The sequence below is a fragment of the Haplochromis burtoni genome, unplaced genomic scaffold (assembly GCF_018398535.1).
Source record: "Haplochromis burtoni strain Fernald_Lab_line unplaced genomic scaffold, NCSU_Asbu1 Contig_153, whole genome shotgun sequence".
Taxonomy (NCBI): domain Eukaryota; kingdom Metazoa; phylum Chordata; class Actinopteri; order Cichliformes; family Cichlidae; genus Haplochromis; species Haplochromis burtoni.
The window spans coordinates 1,364,752-1,385,179 of NW_024582514.1; the positions used below are offsets into that span (position 1 = coordinate 1,364,752).

At 44.3% G+C, this 20,428-nt stretch overlaps 2 protein-coding genes across 2 annotated transcripts in view; one reads left to right on the forward strand and one right to left on the reverse strand.

Moving 5' to 3' along the window:
• Positions 1 to 2,999: 2,999 nt before the first annotated feature.
• Positions 3,000 to 20,428, reverse strand: part of LOC102310670 (calpain-5) — a 32,259-nt gene continuing 14,830 nt past the window's right edge. The window contains exons 3-13 of the mRNA XM_005932643.2: positions 16,579 to 16,710; positions 7,695 to 7,903; positions 6,498 to 6,690; positions 6,233 to 6,426; positions 6,061 to 6,138; positions 5,773 to 5,968; positions 5,567 to 5,689; positions 5,235 to 5,431; positions 4,803 to 4,924; positions 4,307 to 4,443; positions 3,000 to 4,230 (exon numbers count right to left, since the gene is read on the reverse strand). Of these exons, the coding sequence (XP_005932705.1) occupies positions 4,054 to 4,230; positions 4,307 to 4,443; positions 4,803 to 4,924; positions 5,235 to 5,431; positions 5,567 to 5,689; positions 5,773 to 5,968; positions 6,061 to 6,138; positions 6,233 to 6,426; positions 6,498 to 6,690; positions 7,695 to 7,903; positions 16,579 to 16,710 (1,758 nt within the window). The 3' untranslated portion in view covers positions 3,000 to 4,053. The remainder of the gene's footprint in view (positions 4,231 to 4,306; positions 4,444 to 4,802; positions 4,925 to 5,234; positions 5,432 to 5,566; positions 5,690 to 5,772; positions 5,969 to 6,060; positions 6,139 to 6,232; positions 6,427 to 6,497; positions 6,691 to 7,694; positions 7,904 to 16,578; positions 16,711 to 20,428) is intronic.
• Positions 8,995 to 13,620, forward strand: ompa (olfactory marker protein a). Its single transcript, XM_005932642.3, has 2 exons — positions 8,995 to 9,494; positions 10,411 to 13,620. The coding sequence occupies exons 1-2, from the start codon at positions 9,420 to 9,422 to the stop codon at positions 10,840 to 10,842; spliced, it is 507 nt and encodes a 168-aa protein (XP_005932704.1). The 5' UTR covers positions 8,995 to 9,419; the 3' UTR covers positions 10,843 to 13,620.

Below are 20,428 nucleotides of genomic sequence, written 5' to 3' on the forward strand. Positions count from 1 at the left end.
AACTAAACTTCATCAGCAGGGGGCAGTGTTTTACTGGCAGTTGTGTTGAGATGTTTTCAGACGTGTGCTTCTCTTTGTTGTTTTTGTTTTTTTTAAACCACCATGTCCACTTGACTCCCGCAGGCCTTCGTTGTAAATAAGTTGTTCTTAATGACTTGCCTGGTTAAATAAAGGTTACGCTTACTCACTTGTGGCATAAAAGTGGCATTACAGGAAAGTGCAGCCCCAGTTCACCTTGAACTGAAACTCTTTAATGGACAAAGTCACAGCATCTCTTTTCTTTCAGCTTTGGTTAAATCAAAAAAAGTTTGAAGCTATTTTTAAATACAGGAATTTACAAAAAGTTCCTTTACAGAGACCTGGCAGCAGAAACGGAAGGAAAGACAAAAAGATTTCATGTTTTTAAAATAAAGTTTCCTGTTGGTTCTTCTTTTTATGAACAGAGTTTACTTGGTCAAAGGCTGAAGCTTTCGACGTTCACGAAAGATTTGATTTTTCTGCTTTAAACACATCACAGAATAATCGGTGTCCAGTGATGCTCTTGAACAGCACAGACGCCGATACGTCAGACGGGAAATGCCTGAGACATTTTTATTTTTAAATGAACCGTCAAAGAATCCAAAATATCTGAGCTGAAGATAATAAAGATGCAAACAGTGGGAGGTTCTCACATGCGAGCAGATGGTTTATTTAGTCTTTTTTTAAAATCCTTTTTAAAGCTGATATTACTGTTATTGTTGTTCCTGAGCTTCAGAAAAGGCTTAGCTTCCTGCTGGAGAACCTCTGTTCCCTAAAACAGAGGTTAATACTTCACTCATGGCCGAAGCTCACCGCCAGCTCTCTTGGTAAATATTCTTTCAGGTACTTTCCGTGCTTGTTCAGGTGTTGCGGGACGGTTTGTCTCATTATCATGTTGTGTTGGATTTAAAGTGGGTTTTGGAAAATCCCCTCCATGCTGAACTGCAGTGATCTGAGTTTATATTAATTTTCAGTCCCGTGTGTCAGTAAAAGCTTCTGCTGACCCTCCACTCACCTGTTTAGCATTAAGGGCAGGTTAAAATGTGCTTTTTACGCCTCTAGTCTGAAATCATTCCACTGAACGCGATGTGCTGAGTGTCGGCCGCCGAAGCTGTTTAAACTGGATGTGACTGCGGCTCCTTCCATTTCTCTGTTGTACTGTTACCGTAGTACTGGTGTAACATAAATGTTTTCTAAGTTATTAAAACCGACATCCCGGCATCTCCTCGAAAACAGTCTCCGTGTCTCATTATCATTCCTTCACCTGGATCTGTTCCGCTTCCCGTGTTTGTTCATTCCAGTGAAAACAGCCACACTTCCCAGATGAACTCCTCACAGTCAGCTGGTTTGGTGTATTTTAATCAAGCCAGGAAAACTTTGAAACTCATGAAATATTCAGAGTAAAAGTCCAAATTTTTTGCTTTTTATTTCACTTTATTTTTCCAGCATTTTGAGATCCGGGGCTGGAAAACACTTTAAGGCAACTGAATGCAAGACGGTCATGGTGAGCCTGGTAGCAAATGGATTTAAAGGGAAAAAGAGGTTCATTATTGATCAGCAGATCAAACCACACGGTATTGAAAATGTACTTTTAACATTTTTACAGTGAGATATTAGAAAGGGATCACACATCACGAGTACCGATGCTTGTTTCTGTTATTATGGGTCATTAAATGAAAGCAGGTGTGGCTGTGATATCACATGACACAAAAACGGGGTTTTATTTCTAAACTTCATTTGGAGCTGCAGGTTTTGAACAGCTGAAACTGAAAACATCACGTGAAGATTTCACAGTAAATCCTACATAAACACTGCTGATCAGTTATTTTAAACTTCTTTTACACGATCATTTCTATTTTTTTTTCGTAGAGATACACTTATAGAGTTTAAATGTACTTTGAGGACATATGCAGTACTCGGCAAACTGGCTTTTGTGATGATCAGTGAGTTTGAAGTGAGGCTGTGGGATTTTTATGAAGCACAACTTTAGTGCAGTGCCTCCATCAAACCACACAAAGGGAAAGTTTTTAAAAGTAAACTTTATTTAAACGACCATCAGACACTGCAGGAGTTGAACATAAGACAGAAACAAAGCTTCTTACAGGCCTGATTACATCAGACTGAACAGCACTGAAACAGATCGACTGTAATCAAAGATGGACAGAACCCCGTTTGTGGAGGTGAGAAACAGGATATCAGACATGCAACTGAATTTCATTGTCTGTCTTGAAACCAGAATAATCGAGCCGTTCATCTACTCAAAGCTCTCCTTTTATCCTGTTATAAATTGAACACACCCCTTTCCTTTAAAGTGGTATGCTCCATAAAAGCTTACACTAACTTAAAAGCTCATTCCCTGCCAAATGACCCTGTGCCCCCTTCACCTCCTTTTCATTTCACTTGGGTTCATCTGGATTTGATTTAAAGTTGAAAGCGAAAAACTGTAAAAGTACACAAGACGATCTCGATCTGAAGAAGTGCGCGTTTGTTGATAACTAATCATCTTGTAGGACAATGTTGGTATCAGACACTACCCGATGACTGTAGGCCAGAAGGAGTAATATAAATAGAAGTAATAGAAAGTTTGACTATATGGATTACACCCAGAGTAAATGGTGTAGAAAGACCAGGGTCAAAGTTTACCAAAGGAGCCCAGATCTTCAGTCATGTTCAAAAATTGAGATTAAAGGCTAAAATAATTGTGATTCTGACTTCTGCAGTAATCAGAAAGCCTACTGCACACCTGAACACCGTGTTTATTCTGCTTTTTCCCCCTAATACTGGCCGTAAATCACAAAATAAACAAATAACTGGCACCATGAACTCAAGCAGGGCTGCATTCTCACAGGAGAGTGGCTGCCCTCTGCTGGCCATTAGAAAGAATGCAGCTGCCCCCTCACTCAGTGGTCTCAGCGGGTTTGTGAGCACACAGCTCATCCACAGGTCTACACACATCAAGTCAAAGATGGACAAAGTGGTCATTTTAGTGTTACCGAGTGATCTACACTCACTGAGCACTTTAATAACAAACCCTAAAAATACTGAGCTGAGACCTTGCTCTCCAACTCAGGGTCGCGATAACTAGGGAGGCGTTATAATGAAGTGCGAAGCGAGCACTGAGATTAAATTGAATCTATAATGAAACATGACAAAAAAAAATCATTATTATATTCAACTAAGATTAAAGTGACTCTGGGACAGTTTTACAAAGAGACGCCAGCAGGCGGCACAAACCTGCTGCAGGTAGATAATCTCATGCACGTCTGAACATGTCTGCTGTCCGGATATTTTACAGACTGCTGGTACAAATAATGAAGTGGCAGATTTTAAAAATCTTTGGCATGTTTCTGCCATGAATAACAAACACAGAGTCCTGTGCGAGGCTGACATGTAAACAGTATTAGCTTCATAACGAGCGAGAGCACGCGACCAGAGCTCACCTCGGCCGTCAGGAATGAACGCGTGAAAATTAAAGATAAAACACATTAAACTGTCTAATAAAAACTGACGTAGAGAAGCTGCTGACAGAAAGTTAAATCTGGGGAAAAAGAAAACATGTGAAAGTGTAAACAAATTTTTACAATCAAACTGACATTTTCAGGATATTCCATAGACTGTATAAGAAAGATGGCAGCAGCCACAGCCATGTTATCCATTGGTTTGCCGTGTCTGGTTTCTGAAGCCTCCAGTTGAAACTTTTTGAAGTGGGTATTTGGACTTTTTAAAAACACTTTTGGTCTCTGTTAGATTCCAAAAATTCCCTCCTGTGGTTTTTTTCATGAAGGAGGCAAAAGGAGGAAAGATGTGGAGAATTCATGAGGATTCAAAGGAATTAGATTTTTCTCTGCTGCCTTTTTCAAGGACTACAACATCCTTAAAATGGACTACAAAAATTCAGGCTGTGTAGATGAGATCATGCTGCTGAGAAATATCATTTCGTTAGCTGCATCCATCTTTTACTTACAGTCTATGGATATGTCTGTGAGACATTTCCGGGCGTTGTGGAACTTCAGAAATGTTTCCCGGCTCCAAATCTTAGATACCGGTGAGTATCGAGCTCGTCAATATCGCAACAGTGATGGTACCAGAGAGGTCGTTGTCACGGCGATCGCCCTTGTCCTTCAGGTGGATCGTTTTCTTTATTTCTCCCTGTTCGGCGGGCAGCGTCACCTGACCCAGGAAGGAGTCCTTCAGCACGTTGTTGTTGTAGATCTGAGAGACACAGAGAGACAGAAGGTCAGCGCTTTAAATGTACACACACACACACACACTTCTGTGTGTTACAAACCTCGATGCCGATTGGCTGGTTGGCTTTCTTCCTGTAGAAGAGCCCCTTTGTGTCGAAGACGGGACTGCACGTGTTTTTATAGACCGGCGAGCAGACCTTCTGTCCTTCGCAGCGAATGATCACGTAAGGATCCGACGCTGGAGAGACACAGTTGAGTTATCAACACTTCAGTGGACATTTCATGATGTTTCTGAGCTACAATTTACAGATGTCCCCTAAACGCATCGCATGCAGGTCTCACCACACTTTAAACATTTATTTATAACAGGACTTTAAACCGCTTTATTCTGGATTTTCAGGTTTTATGATCGGAAGCCACTGAATTCAAAAGCTGATTAATCATCAGGCCGTGATCTGGGGTAAAAGTCTAATACCCCAAATCGTTCTCACAAAGCCAAACAAACATGCCTGAGTGGATCGCGGTGATTACGTGCGTCTTTTATATACAGTCTTTAAGGTGTAAGGCAGGTTTCCTGTGAAGAACAGAAGCATTTACCTCCGTCTGAGTCCTGTGCAGCGAGTCCGTCGGCCTGCAGTATGTGGACCTGAGTGACCAGAGAGGGATAACCACACATCCCCGACCAGCAGGTCTTCTGGGGCTCGTCCAGAGTCAGCTCCCTGCGGGACAGACAGGAAGATCCGTTTCTGTGGTTCAGTGTTTAAATGTGCAACGCTGAGTACACACAGAATGATAATTAATGCTTTCATGTGTTGTTGTTTTCATAAAGTCTTTATTGGCTGCGTGTCTGAACTGAGAGGAAGCCCAAAGATCTCCCCTCACTCTCAGTTCCCAGCATGGAAAACAAGAGTTTATTTTCCCCTGAAAGTGCAGCAGGGAGGCCGTCTGCCGTCTTTACTGTTCGCCTACATTAATAGAAACAGAAGAAAATTTCTAAAAATGGCGAGCTAAACCACGTGTGCCGCGTACTTGCAGTCTGAGGTGACATCGGTGAAGACGCGGAGCAGGAAGTCTCCCTCCAGGCCGGGGTCGAAGGTCGTGGGTATGATGACGTAGCGGCCCTCTTTGAGGTCGATGCGCAGGAAGACAGACCTCGAGTTGATGTAGATGCTGCCGCCAACCTTCTGCTGGGTCACGTGCATTCGGTACGTCCTGTTTAACTCCACCTGAACAGGAAGCAGCAGAAGTTTTCACTCCAGTTTGAGATTTTCACTTTAAATGACTGAAACCAATACAGCCACAGCCGTCCTTTAAATACAAACGACCTGGAGATTTTATAATAACGCCCATGAATATCTGACTTTGTGTATGTCGAAGCCAATCGCCAGGTTTTCTCCTCGCCCCCCTCTCAGAGTGGCCCTGCGGTCCTTCTGCTGCAGACAGATCAGCACCTCATCCTCCGGCTTCTTCACGTCAAACACGTACTGCGACACACAGAAACGAACATGCACACAGTCATAAACGCACAGGATGAATTTTAACCTGAAACTCTGAACAAATGAGACACCTGCGGGTTCTGGAGAAAGGAGTGCTTGTTGTTGGTGCAGCCCCCAGCTCGGTTGAGCAGCGGGTCATCGTGGCGGTGCCAGGAGCCCCGCATCACCGCCTCCTCCCAGGTCTTGTGTAAACTCAGGTAGGATGTGTTGATGAGACGGCACAGGATGAGGTCGGTGAAGTTGGCGATGAAGTCATCAAATGTCATCCTGCAGGAGGAGGAGAGAAAGGACTCGCATGATTTACTGTGAGATAAAGTTGAAAAAGAGCCACCAGGTGGCAGCGCAGCACTAAAACTCACCAGAACTCTCCGTCGTCCTCCACAGTGACGCCCATCTTCTCCCGCTCACTCTTACTGACCTTCTGCCACTCTTCAGAGCTGCAAACAGGCAGAAACGCTTCATCTGTATCATCTGTATCACACCACAGATCTCAACAAGAGAACCTGTTCAAAGGATTTCTCTCTTCCTCACCTGTCGCTCCACGGCCCGTTCCACTCTCTCTTCCCCCAGGGGTTCCTCATGCGGATCATGTTGAGTTTGTCTGACCTGAAGTAGGCCAGCAGGCCGTGGCCCAGCCTCACCTTGCGGACGTCCGTCACGGCGTAGGCGTGGCCCTTGACCAGGCCGCAGTCCAGCCTGGCCTCCATGTCCGCTTGAGTGGTCGCCTGGAACGACACGTCGAGAAGATGAATGAATTCGTTTGGCTGGCGTGGGTTTGCGTTTGACGTGTCCTTACCCGGATCGAGCAGCTGATGAGGCCTCCTCTGTTGTGAACCTTCAGGACTCTCTCGAACAGCTCGTGCTGCTTCTCTTCGTCTTGTTTGTACCCGTTCTCTATCAAATCCATCGGCTCGGACACGCCTCCCGTGAAATCCACGAGAGCGTCGGCCGTGTTGCCCCCATCCAGAGCTTCGTAGCACCCGTACATCCTGGAAAACACACAAACATTTACATTTATTTTTACTATAAACAAACGTTTGAGTCTCATTCTGCTTTTCAAGTAACTGTCGAGATTTACAACACAGAGTCAGGGATTCATGCCATCATTTTTATTGCTAATTAAACATAATTACAGGGAGTAAAATTTATATTTAATCAATTTGACGTTAACATTGTGAAATGTTAAACTAGGATCACATCAGCACCTGTTTGAATTTCACTGTTGAAATGAGAAAACAGATCTGCTGTGGTGGTCCCTGAGTTTAAGAGAGTTAAAAATCGGACCCCTCAGATTTCATCTCTAAAAGCACAGAAGGAAACTTTATACTGGACTCATTCACGGACTCAGTTCACATTAATCCTGCTTTATCTTATGCTGCCTTTGTGAGGCTCCTCAGCCCATTTTCATCTGAAAAGGGCTGTTTTAGCTCCTCCCCCTTTAAACTAACCCTTTTCTGACTGGCTGCACCTTGTAATCAGAAGGTTTCAGCACTTGTAAGACATGGACGTAGCTTCCGAGTGGGAAAAATGAAGCCACTGTGGAGGTGGCTTAAACCTGCGTTCTATCTGAAGTCCACCAGATGGCGACAGCTGTGCAAAGAGACTTCCTGTCCTATGTTAGTTTGTGGGAACACTTTCCTTCAGAGTTTAAGGTGTCAGTCCTTATTTTGGGACAACCTCACGTGTTTGTATGTTTCAGGAAAAAAAAATCATCCAATCAGAGTTCTTAAAATTCCTCCATGTATCGCGTTATTGGTTCTGAGCTAAACTACTTTAATTTCAGTTCCTGTTTTTATGTCACTGGAGAGCCTTGGGTCAGTTTCTAATGCATTTGTGTATTCCTGAGTCATTTCTTCAACATGAGTTTCCTCGAGTGTTTCTTTTCTTTCCACAGCTGTAAAATATTTAAGTGATTTTATTTCTTCCTGCCTCTTCATATCCTCTGTTTTTATTAGCTGCTGTTTTTTAGTTACTGATCTGAGGAAGTGCTTACTTGGCGTAGGCCTTCTCCACCAGCGCGCTCCAAAACTCATTGCTGTCGTTGGAGTGGCAGTACACCAGCTGTCCATTCACCGTGGGGAGCCGGTCATCGATCACTACGTCCACCCACTCTCCAAACCGCCAGAAGCGGAAGTGGAAGATCCCGGCGTAGGAGTTCGGTTTGTCTTTGTCCCACTCCTGATCCTTCCAGTCAGGAATCACCTTTGAGAAAAAAAAAAAAAAAACCCCACAAAAAACATAAAAACCATGGTCATCACCTCACTCGAGCTCAGACGTAACCGCGGTCTGCTCAGCTGTGTCATATCTGGGGAGCAGCCTCCCGGGGATCTGCGCCCTGAATCCAACAGGAAGTCGCCCACAGATGGCGTTTTGGTCATTTTCAGGCCTTTTACACGCCTGGAAACATCTGCACGTCAACATTAAATGAGGTTCAGCGCCACCTTGTGACATTGGGAGTTTTATAACTCATTTGTTCAACAGCCAATTAGAATCCAGAGTATAAGATCTCAATCACGCCCAAAGGAAACACCAGGACCGCAGCTCAAAGGTGCGACTGACCATTGCTGCTTACAGCGTTATTTATTTTACAGGTGATGTCCTTGAAGGCTGTTTTAAATGTAAGCCACATATTAAACAAACAGTATGTGGACATAACAGTGTTTAAAAACGTGTTCAGGTGCAGACAGGGAGCGATTGTGGGTTCTCCAATGTAAAATATATTTTCTCATCTTTACTTTCTATTAAAAGCAAAAAAAACAAAAACCAATGTAGATAAACACAACAGCTCCACACTACAAACACGTACAGAAAAAGATTGAAACGACTGATTTTCACTCGTTTCCCCATTAATGCCATTCAGCGTCTCTGATTAACAGGAACAACTCGGGATTAAAGTTTTTAACGAGCGAACGTCATCCATCCACATCCTGCGCTGAAACCCCAGCTGACAACACGTTGACATAATCCACACACACACACTCCCCAGTGAAGTGAGTGATATAAATAAATAAGTGATCCATTGAGCTAAGACGAGCCGGGCTCCCAGAAGCCCTCAGGAAACTCCCACCGTTCCCTGTCATACGTCAGCAGCGTTTCCTGTTGCTTAGCACCTTCACACATCACCTGCCTGCTTAACACCTTAAAGAAAAAAAAAAGAAAAAAAAAAAAAAAGACCTCAAAAAGTATTTTCAAACATTTTGTACAGTCTGTAGAGAAAAACGAATCTACAGAAAATGCTCTCAGCTGTTCTGTGTTAGCTTCAGCGTTCATGTCAAATATAAACTGCTTTACAAACAGCTGACCTGTGTGATTCTGCAGAAATGTTCAGTTTCTGCAGGAACGTCTGACTCAGGCTGGACGACCGAAATAACCCGAGCAGGGTTGGCTGCACAACCAGACGACTAACAAATGTGACCGTTACTGTCACAATAATCAGATGTTTGCATCGATCTCATCTCTCCTGCCCCCTCGTGTTAATCAATACGTCCCAACCAAACTACCCAGTGGGCTCCAGGGGGGAGATGGGACAAAATGAGAAAGTGGTACACTGTGATGGAAACTGTTGGGAAGGGAGGCGGGGGAGAGGAGCCTATGAGAATAGAGTGAGAGAAGAAAAGAGGCTGAGACTAGAAACTCCATCAGAGCTTCATCTCTCATAGCATCCATCCACACAGGCAGGCTCTTCCTTTCGGCTTATCCCAGGAATAAAACCTTAGAGATGGACGCTGATGAGGCCAAATCTCCCTCCAACACGATTGTGCTGGAGTTCAAAGAAGACACCGCGCTGACAGAGGTGAGGCTTTTACTTCTCAACTTCAGATGCAAAACAGAAAAGTCTGTTGGCACAATGTATGGATGCAAATTTCAGAATAAAGTGCAGCTGGATCAGAGCACAGTTTTTAATGTTTATTTCATATAAAGTTTCATTTTCTGTGTAACTTTAGCTCTTTTTAATTATAATGTGGTGGGGCAAAATTTAAAAGGTCAAGTGTGTGATGGTAACAAAGATGCACAAAAGTCCCATCAGACTGACGTGTGATCACTCAGCTGTGTGGCTGTCACAGTGGAGGCGATCAGCTTTTATGACTGAGTTCAAATGTAAAACTCCTCAAACAGCACAACGGGACATATCTTTTGTTGGCTAATTCCATTAAATGTGCTCCAAAAGGCACAGCTGAGAGGTCCAGTTCAGTGCGTGTGTTCATTAGCAGATGTGTAACAATCAGCTGTAACAGTCTGTGTCGGCAAGCCTGCCAATCAAAGCAGCCGCACTAACTTTACAGTCAACAATTTTTTTTTTAAACATTTTTTAAAACATTTTAAAAATAGAGCAGCAGTGCCTGTGACACTTCAACTATCATCTCTTCTGTGGAGTTGCACAAAATATTTTTAAAAAACTGACAATAGTTGATAAAACTGCAGACTCATAATTTTAATTTTATAGGTCTGAACGGCACTTTGTATAAAATAGCCCAGAGAGCACATCATCCGTTTGTGCCATTCATCTGCTTTTCTTTTAAAAACACTGCTTATTCTGACACAAATGCACAAACCTTTGAGCCCCATCACCTTCCCGTCATTATGAGTCTTATCACTGCACAGGTAATGCTGAGCACAGCGTCACTCAGAGACTGATACCGGCACCCAGACTGAAAGTTTCCTCCAAACCAAACATGAACTGACTTCCTGTGTGCTTCTTTCCTGTGCAGATGATGCGCCTTCGCGTGTCCTCCCTGCAGCGGTCAGGGCAGAAGCGTCAGGACGGCGAGCGTCTGCTTCTGCCCTACGAGGCCGTGTATCGGCTGGACTTCGCCATCCAGGAGCTGAACTTCTCCCGCTGGTACTTCTCCCTCTCCGGCTACGGCCGCGTCACCATCACCGGTATCTGCCAGCACTGGACCCCCGACCTCACCAATCTGATGACCCGGCAGCTGCTGGAGCCCATTGGAACATTTTGGCGTAATGCCGGCGACCCCGAGGACTCGCAGCTCAAGTGCCTGGAGGCGGATATGCAGGAATTCGGCGAAAGGATTGCAGAGCTCGCCAAAGTCAGGAAGGTCATGTACTTCCTGCTTGCTTTCAAGGATGGGGCCGAGGTGGCGAATCTCAACTGCTCGATCGAGTTCACGACAGAGAAATGACTTTTATTTAGTGCCAGTAGAATCCTGATAGAGTCCAGAAGAAGCCTTTAAAAATTTATATTCTATCAGCCATTGTTTTACTGTTGATTAGAAAAACCTGACAACTCTGTTTCAACCAATCAGGGATAGATGAGCTTAAACATTCTCCCTCGAACTAGTTAAACAGTAACTCTCGTTCTATCTTTGAGTGTAAGTAAGACGCCTGTTTGATTTTTTTTAACAACAAGTTACATAAACACCAAAAACAGGCTTTAAAGCAAAAGTATTTCAACACAAAAGCAACATTTTTAGTGAAAATAAAACCTGAAACGAACACAATGACAAGAGAAAGAAAACAAATGCTCTGAATTAACACTTAATATGCTTTTATATATGTTGGTGCTAATTAAAGGGACAGTTCACCCCAATGGATGCAGTCCGGTTTCTCTATTTCACAGACATAAGATCCATTTGTCAGTGTGTAAAAAACAACTACATTAGAAAATTATAGAAGATATCAAGCAAGATGAAGAGCCTGGTATCAAATTATAGGTACAAAGAAAACTTTTCATATGTTTTAACTGGTTTGAAGCCCACGTGGTGATATGAGTCTCCAAACATTCTCCAGTAAACAATCAGAAACATTCAGTGTATCAATGCTGGTTTCTGTTACAATGTATCACATCTGAGAAGTTTTGCTATTGAAACTATGCTAAATACAATGTTACTGATGCTCGCAGGTCTATCTACTAGATTATTTAATTAGGTTTCATATAATAAATATTGACAGTTTTTAGAACCTCTAAAGTTTTCTGAAATTATTTACCTTTGAATAAAAACACTAAAAAAAACAAAAACAACAACTTATGATCAGCTGACTGTTTTAACAACATGTCGATTACTTTGTTTTGTGACTGTTGACTTGCTGCAGTTGTTGTTTCGTTGTTTCTTATTCCTTTCATTGTTTCTATAGATAACCAAATATTTCCACTGCATGCCTGCTGATAGAAAGAGATCAATGGTGTGACGCCAATTAAATAACCACTGAAAGCCGTGTGTGTGTTCTCATTGGTGCTGGTTTTTATTGGTGTTACTGAGCAGGAAAGAAGTAACGAGGGTGGGGACAGTCGTACACAGTGAGGATGTAAGGAGGCAACAGTGGAGGAACTTAAACGTAGTTACAGCACTTCAGAAAGACATCTACTGTAATGAAATTTATTCCCCACGCTTTGCAATTCATTATTGTAAATGTTTTTAACAAATGATCAGACAAAGGAGGGGTTGTGGTTGTTTATAATTTAAACACTCTTTGGATCTTCAGATAAAGCTCCAGAGTGTGATCAAAGTGTGGGTGGGCTCTTTAGTTTTTTAAAAGAAGCCAAATTAGTCTAATTATAGATTGAATGCTGTGTTGAGGCTGTCATTTTCAGCATCTATGTGTATGTTAAAATTAAATTGCTCACAATAATTATTTTGTCTGAGCTGAGCACCAAATTAGATAAAAAGTTTGAGAAATCAGAAACTCAGAGTAAGTGTCAGGTAGATGAGAGATAAAAATAAAACTGGTTTTTGAGTTTTCTAATTAGCATTGACATATCTACAAGTAAGGCTTTAGATAAGTAAAACTCCACCCACGACTTTATCCAGCATCAAAAACCTAAATGAAACAGAGCTTTTAGATCAGTGTGGACTCACAGGGATTGTGCACTGACCGCATTACTGGAAACTCAGGCCATGGTCAGCAGTGTTTTCCCTGCTCAAAATGAGCCCTTGAGGGAGTCTACTAACGTTAGCACAATGGGTCATAGTTAAGACACCCACTGTTTACATGTTACACTCTACACCTGTTTAGCCGCTTGATAAACAAACTATTTTATTTTAAAATTTCTATCAGGTCATTTCCTGTTTTATTTTGTTATTGTGGGTACTTGTCTGTTCCTGTCAGCTCTACTTCCTCCCTGCGTTTAGCTTCTCTTTGCTCGCTGCCAGATTGAGCTGTGCTGCTTGTCAGGACTAGTCGAGCTTTCTAGGAACACAGGAATTTGTGTTCTTGCATTCGTTCGTCTGAACCTCATTTAGATTGTTTGTCACACCATCTTCTTCCCATGTGTGCCCACTACACATTTTTGGACTTTTAGACTGTCACCTTCTGCCACGTTTACTAAAAAAGTAAATTAAACCTACTTATAAATGATCAGAAATAATCTTTATTACAGTTCTGCTGATTTTCCTACAAGTTTTCCTACACCTGTGTGTCTATAAATCCACCATTATAACAGTATATTTAATTGTTTGAAGAGGTTAGAGGTCTCTGTGTTGTAACTTGTGTGATCCTGCTTCCTCTTCTCTGTGAATGAATGGAAACAGATTGGAAAAACTCCAGCGTGTCTTGGTTTGCTCTACAGTATCTGGTCTTGGCTTACAATAGTTCCCACTGTGGTTCCACTCAAACTTTCCACATTACTGAAACAGGCTTAGCAATAAAATGATGGGGGCTTTCTCTCCAACAATTCCAACAACAAGAGCTGGGAGAAGCTTGCAAGTTGAGTCGAGTTGTTTTTACTTTTGACAGTTCTGACATTTCCTTTTCATGCCTCCTAACCACTGTAATCTTTGCATCACAAGATAAAAAAAAACCCCAGCCTTTTAACTGGACATTGTAGCAGATAACTCGAACATTTTGCCCTCTGGATTCACTCATTTGAAAAATAACGGCAGCTACTTTTAAAAAATGGTCACAATCTTCCAGGATGAACATTTGCAGCTAAGAAAAATGACAGTTTTACCTCAAGATTTCCGCCTCTGCATTTAGGTTCAAAATGTTTCGCTCTTACTTTCTGTTTATGATTAAAGAGAAATCAAGTTGAACAACTTAAGTAACTTTAGAGCTACTTCCTCTTATTTTACGTTTTAAAAAGTGCAACTTATAATCAAAACACAGGAAATTTGTACCACAGTAAATAGATTGAAGAAATTTCGTTTTTAAAAAACAGAAGCACAGCTGATAAATTATTCTTTTTCTTTATGTACTATTTTGTGTAAATTCTATAGCAAGAGAACAGAGTTGTGTAAATGGTGCCAGGAGTCCATCCAGGTCGTGTGGCTGAAACTACAGCAAAACTCTGGAAAAGTCTATTTGCCTTTTGTCCATCTGAGTCTCCGGGAGTATTAAGCTAAGCTGTTAAAGTTACTCTTCATTTTCAGCCCCTCCCCTCCTTTATTTATTTTTTAATCCTTAACGTGTCTTACAGGATTTCAACATTAAGGAGAAAGAACTGAAAGGGAGTGTGGCTGTTAGCTCCTGGAAGCAAAGCTGTTATTAGAGAATCTGTCTCAACAGGCAAATCATCAGAAAGTGAAAATAAATCATTTCAATCAAACACAAAGAAGGAAACATTGTTTCAGGTTTAAACAGCTAGCGGCAGTCTTAGATTTGGCGATATTTAACAGTTCCCAAACTAAGACCTTAACTTTATTAATTATAAATGTGCTATTTATGTTAAGTGTTACTGAAACACTTCCACGCTCTGTGTGCGACACAAACACATCATTTCACACAACAGTAACTGTTGTGTAAGCGTCCGTGTGCTTTGCTGTCGTCACCACAGAAGCGGTTTTGTTTGTTTTCGGACCTTTGAAGGGTGTCAAGACAACTGGGTGCTCCACAGAGGCAACTACACCTAAAACAGACTTCACTTTCCCTCCAGTTGATGGAAAACTAGGAGGCTGAGAGGAGGCCCTTTGAGAGCAGAGAGGAAGCAGGAGGCAGCAAGTGTGTGTGTGTGTGTGTGTGTGTGTGTGTGTGTGTGGTTACACAGGTTTTTCATGTGTAACAAAGTGTTGATTTAATGGTAAAAAGAATAAAAGCAGCCTAATTAAATACTTCTAGAACAGCGGTGATCTTTCCCTCGAAGCAGCAGAAAGTAAACACACTTTATATCTCAATATTTAAGACAACATTATGGATTTTAAGCATGTGGCTAAGTCATTTTGTCTGCAACCCACGGCAAATCTGTTCATCAGTTTATACCGCCATCTTATGGACAACAAATGTTACTTCCATCGGTGACCTCCGACACCAAAGGCTGCATGCAGTTGGATTTGTTTGGCATTTATTAGCAGGAAGCTCCAACAGTTATGGATGGACCTGCATGCGAGCATTACCAAAGATGGGGTTTGATCCAGATCTGCATCCTGGAATATTTTTGGAAGGAATCTTTATCACGAGATGGTTCGAGAGTGGGCGTATTAGATCAAATCTTTGAAAAAGTATCCGATTAGTTTAATGCCCAAAGGGAGAAATCAGTTTGATGTTCTCAAAAATATCAGAAACTATCGGTATATCCCGGAGCAGAGAGACGTGTGCAGTCCTGTTCGTGTGCTCAGTAAACCGGTGATAACACAACAGCAGAGGATATTTGTGTGGTCGAGGATATAAAACTATGAACTGAAGATATCTCACGAGCACAGTTTCATCTGGAGATGTAATCTTTAATCGATTAAGTCATGAAACATCGCTTCCCTCGTCCCTTATTTCATAAACATTTATGCGGACAGCACTTAATCGCTCATCTTAGACCGTTTCACGTTGTCTCACTTATGGACCTGCGTTAAGCCAGATGATTTTCTCCAGTTTAAATGATGAGCATGTTAGTCAGCAGGAACAGCCCTAGTCTTGTCAGCTCTTTCCTCTTCAAGACTCAGTTCATGGCTGGTGTGGAGGTTTCAGTTTCAGAGAACTTCCATTAGCAGCTAATCGATAAGAAAAATCACTCAGATTACACAAAGTGCTGCTTAAACACAACTAAAGGCAACACACCCACTCACAATAATCTTACAAGCTTCTCCACACATGTCCACACCTACCAACACACACACACACACACACACACACACACACACACACTAGAGCCTCCTTCTCTCAGTTCAGCTCAGATAACATGAAAAAAAAATGATCAAAGTTATAAACTATCGAGAAAAATTTAAATTATTTTCATTTTCTCCCTTTTCCCTCTATTTTTATTATACATTACAATAATGAAAGTTTAATTATTTACTTTTACTTTATTTTTTTATATATAGCATTTACTTAATCACCAAGAACATTTTTTCCTTCACAATTCTGAATTTTCAATCTATTTTAAAATACTCTGATATGCTACAAATTGTAGAAGTGCATTAATGATACAGGACACTTAAAACTGCATGTTTTTATCCCATGTCAGGCCTCGTATCTAACGTGTTTAAAATAAATATTAATATTCTGCAGCTGCTTTTTTGTGAGTTTTGCTGTAAAAATTTCATTAAAATCAACCTGACTGGAAATAAGAGCTGAAACATCATTTTATGACCGAGGATGGCGTCAGACAGGAGCATGCTGTCTTCACAGTGCTCGACGATGCACCAAATCATTCCTACCTGTAACACCTGGATCATCCTCACTGTTTAGTTTCGCACATACTGCAGTTTATATTTTTCTATATTTCACATTCACACTTGAGCACCTTTAACAAATGAAATTTCCCCTTTGGATTAATAAATGTCAGACTTCTGGATTATTATTATTTGTTGTTGCAACAGTTTAGGCCCTCTAGAAAAGCCCCCGTGTGTCTCACAACAGCCACGGCTGCATTGTATCCTGGGAGTTGGATGCCACAGGAGTGTGGGACCAATGCCTTCTCTCTCCTATAAAACCTTTCCCACCACGTCTATAAAAATCTCTGGAATGAGTGCAGCTTTTGTTCTTCCTTCTCTCACCTTCTGCCATAGAGCTTCTCTGGAGGCCAGACTGGAGCAGGCGGCTACGAACCAGCAGTTTCCCAGCTGACCTTGGTGCAGGTCATGAGCGCTGATGCCGTCCACAAACAGATGGGGGTCGCTGGTCAACTCCTGGAACAGCAAAGATGAGACAAATCATTGTTGATAAACTAATTTTCTTCCTTAGAGGCATTACATACACTCAAAACTCTGTAACTGATTACTCATAAAATCTGACCCACAGGCAGCTGTACAGGAACCATCACGGCCCCTGTAAAGTTAATACTTATCCTCATCTTCTTATTTACAGGCTCAATGAATCCACTTCTAACCGTATTATAATTTAATCCAGGTTTGAATCTTTTTATACTGTGTATTTTATTGCAGTGCGTCTCTGGAAAACAGCAGGCGGATGTGGTCAGGACAGCTGCCAGGTGTGGATGAACGTAAAGCGGGGCGTTACCCGGAGCACTCGGTCAAACATCATAATGTAAATACAGAGTAAAATCACTCCCCGATTAACTACAAGTCTCTTCTGAGGGTTCAAAGCCAAACAAACCACAGAGGCAGACTAACGGGACGGCAGCCAAATGATAGAGGTGGGATAAACCAGAGCACACGCCCAGGAAGACCACTAACTGTATGTAGAGACAAATGTACACATGGCTCCACAAAGTTAGCCTCTCAGGGTCTTATATCTGGTGTAGAATGGATTAAAAACAGTATGTTTGTGTACTGCAGATCTGAGCAGAGCCAGCCCACAGAAGGAAGAAAGCTTTACTGTGTGCATTCTCCAAATTAAAGGCCACTTTTAGTGCATATAGCTACTATACATGCACAGACAGTAAAGATCCAGTGTTTCCCTAAGACTGTATTTGAGATGATGGAAGAGGAGAAAGATGGAGGATGTATATGTGTTTGCTCTCTGGGACAAGAGATAACAGGTCTAATATTCAGCTCCATTTCCAGTCAGCTCTCCATCCTGTGGGCTGACTGCAGTTTGACTACAGATGGTGGTCCTTGGTCTGCTTTGCAGCCTCAGCATAGTTGAATGCAACTCTCCACCTTCTGCAGGTGCTGGGTAGAGATCCAGTCACAGAGAGGTAAGAACCTCTCCCGGAAACAGACAGTATAAAAGATGAATGTCGCCCTCCAGGTCTGAAAAGTGAAGCCAGTGCAGAAGTGCCTTAAAAAACAGCATTCTTTTTAATGGCCACCAGGGGGAGACTCTTCTGGTCCCCAACAGACTTCGGTGGCGCTGAAGTCGATGTTGAAATGAGCCTCAGCTGCCTCTCTCTCTGTGACGTCAGTAAACACGATCCTGAGGAGTTTGAGATCATACTAAATAAAGCGTGATGGTCATTTAGTTAATTATGATTATTATTAGAGTCAGAGTTTATAAACCAAGAGTTATGATTGATAGCTTGTTAGCCAATGAGCACGTCCCTCGGATTCACTGCCAGAGCTAGCCTTCCTCTGTCGCGCCTGGTTTCAAACACCAAGATAGCGATGCTGAAAACGCTCCACACTCTCATAAAAGGGCACGGTGTGATATCAGGTTCCTTTATTTGTACCCGTAAGAGGATTTAACCTGCAGCAGGTGAGTCATCCATACAAACTCAAAAGAGATAATATCAATTTAAAAAAAAAAAAAAAAAAAAAAATCTTAAAGTCAGCAAAGAGGCACAGAAAAGAAGACCAGACACCAGCGAGGGAGGATAAGAAAGACAGACGCAACAACATTGTCATCCCCTATGTAGCCGGTGTATCAGAAAAACTCAGGAGAGTTTTCTCCAAGCATGACATCCCGGTGTCATTTCAGACCCAGCAACACGCTCAGACAAAAACTGGTTCACCCGAAAGACAAAACGCCAAAACACAGACTTAACAATGTGGTGTATGCTGTACAGTGCAGCGAGGAATGCCCAGACCTCTACATTGGAGAGACCAAACAGCCACTTCACAAGCGCATGGCACAACACAGAAGAGCCACCTCCACAGGACAAGACTCAGCGTCCATCTGCATCTTAAGAAGGCATCTCGAATGCCATGTTCATTAAGGATCAAGGAGTCAGTGTTCTGAGAGGATGCCAATGTTCACATTTTGGACAGAGAGGACAGATGGTTTGAAAGAGGAGTGAAAGAAGCATCTATGTCCACTGTGAGCGACCATCTTTGAACAGAGGCGGACGACCCGGAGCCCGTCCGGCAACCTTCCTCGTCAGCTGGGGGTTCAGGAGAACCGCACCAGCCTCATGCCTCGTCAGCTGGAGGGCCCGAGGAGCCCGTCCGGCAACCTTCTTCGTCAGCTGGGGGTTCAGGAGAACCGCACCAGCCTCATGCCTCGTCAGCTGGAGGGCCCGAGGAGCCCGTCCGGCAACCTTCCTCGTCAGCTGGGGGTTCAGGAGAACCGCACCAGCCTCATGCCTCGTCAGCTGGAGGGCCCGAGGAGCCCGTCCGGCAACCTTCCTCGTCAGCTGGGGGTTCAGGAGCCCGTCCAGCCACCACATGCGGCCGCACCCGCTGGCCCGGCCGCTCCTCAGCCAGGGTTTCCGGCCCGTCCAGCCTCATGCCACGTCAGCTGGAGGGCCCGAGGAGCCCGTCCAGCAGCCTTCCTCGTCAGCTGGTGGTTCCGGAGAACCACACCAGCCTCATGCCTCGTCAGCTGGAGGGTCCGAGGGGCCCGTTCAGCCACCCGTCTCCGCTGGAGGGTCCGAGGGGCCCGTTCAGCCACCCGTCTCCGCTGGAGGGTCCGAGGGGCCCGTTCAGCCACCCGTCTCCGCTGGAGGGTCCGAGGGGCCCGTTCAGCCACCCGTCTCCGCTGGAGGGTCCCCGTTCAGCCATTCGTCTCCGCTGGAGGGTCCGAGGGGCCCGTTCAGCTTGGTCTGGAGGGCCCGAGGAGCCACTCGTCTCCGCTGGAGGGTCCGAGGGGCCCGTTCAGTGCGCCTCACTTCGTTCTTCTTGTCTGGATTTGGGTTCCTGAGCGTAGCCGTCCATAAGGCGCTCCCATATTAAAGCGCTTTAACACTACATTCAGGTCATTCAAGAGTCATTATTCACCCACTTCACACAGCGGACTCCAGCGGTTCACACCGCCATCGTCTCGTCAGCTGGAGGGTCCGAGGGGCCCGTTCAGCCACCCGTCTCCGCTGGAGGGTCCGAGGGGCCCGTTCAGCCACTCGTCTCCGCTGGAGGGTCCGAGGGGCCCGTTTAGCCACCAGTCTCCGCTGGAGGGTCCGAGGGGCCCGTTCAGCCACCCGCTGCTCCACCGGCAGCCTCGTCCACGCCTGCTGCAGCTCCGGCCTGTGCTTCGTCTGCTGCAGCCTCAGAGCCTTCGTCTGCTGCAGCCTCAGAGCCTTCGTCTGCTGCAGCCTCAGAGCCTTCGTCCTCGTCTGGTCCAGCCTCAGAGTCTTCGTCCTCGTCTGGTCCAGCCTCAGAGTCTTCGTCCTCGTCTGGTCCAGCCTCCGAGTCTTCGTCCTCGTCTGGTCCTGCCTCGTCTGGTCCTGCCTCGTCTGGTCCTAGGCCCACCGGGCCTCGGCCTACACGCCTGAGACTGGAGAGCCGCCGCTGCCTTCCGCGCGGCCGGCCCCCTGAACTGCTCCGTCGTCTTCTTCGCCGCCGCCGTTGCCTTCCGCACGGCTGGCCTCCTGACCGGCTCTGTCACCTGTGGCGCCCGCCTGGTCGGCCCCCCGACCGTGTGACCCTTGAATTCTTGTGCCCGTGGGCTCCGGGTCGGCCTCCTGAACTGCACCGCCACTGCCTCCCGCATGGACAGCCTCCTGATGGGAGATGGCGTGGCCTGTTGGCCAACCCCCGGGTCGGCCGCCTGAACTCATAAACTGTGGGCTGG

Coding starts and splice junctions, on each gene's coding strand:
- ompa (XM_005932642.3), top strand. CDS start 9,420: ATGGACGCTGATGAGGCCAAATCTCCCTCCAACACGATTGTGCTGGAG. Junction 9,495..10,410: donor AAGACACCGCGCTGACAGAG/GTGAGGCTTTTA, acceptor TTTCCTGTGCAG/ATGATGCGCCTTCGCGTGTC.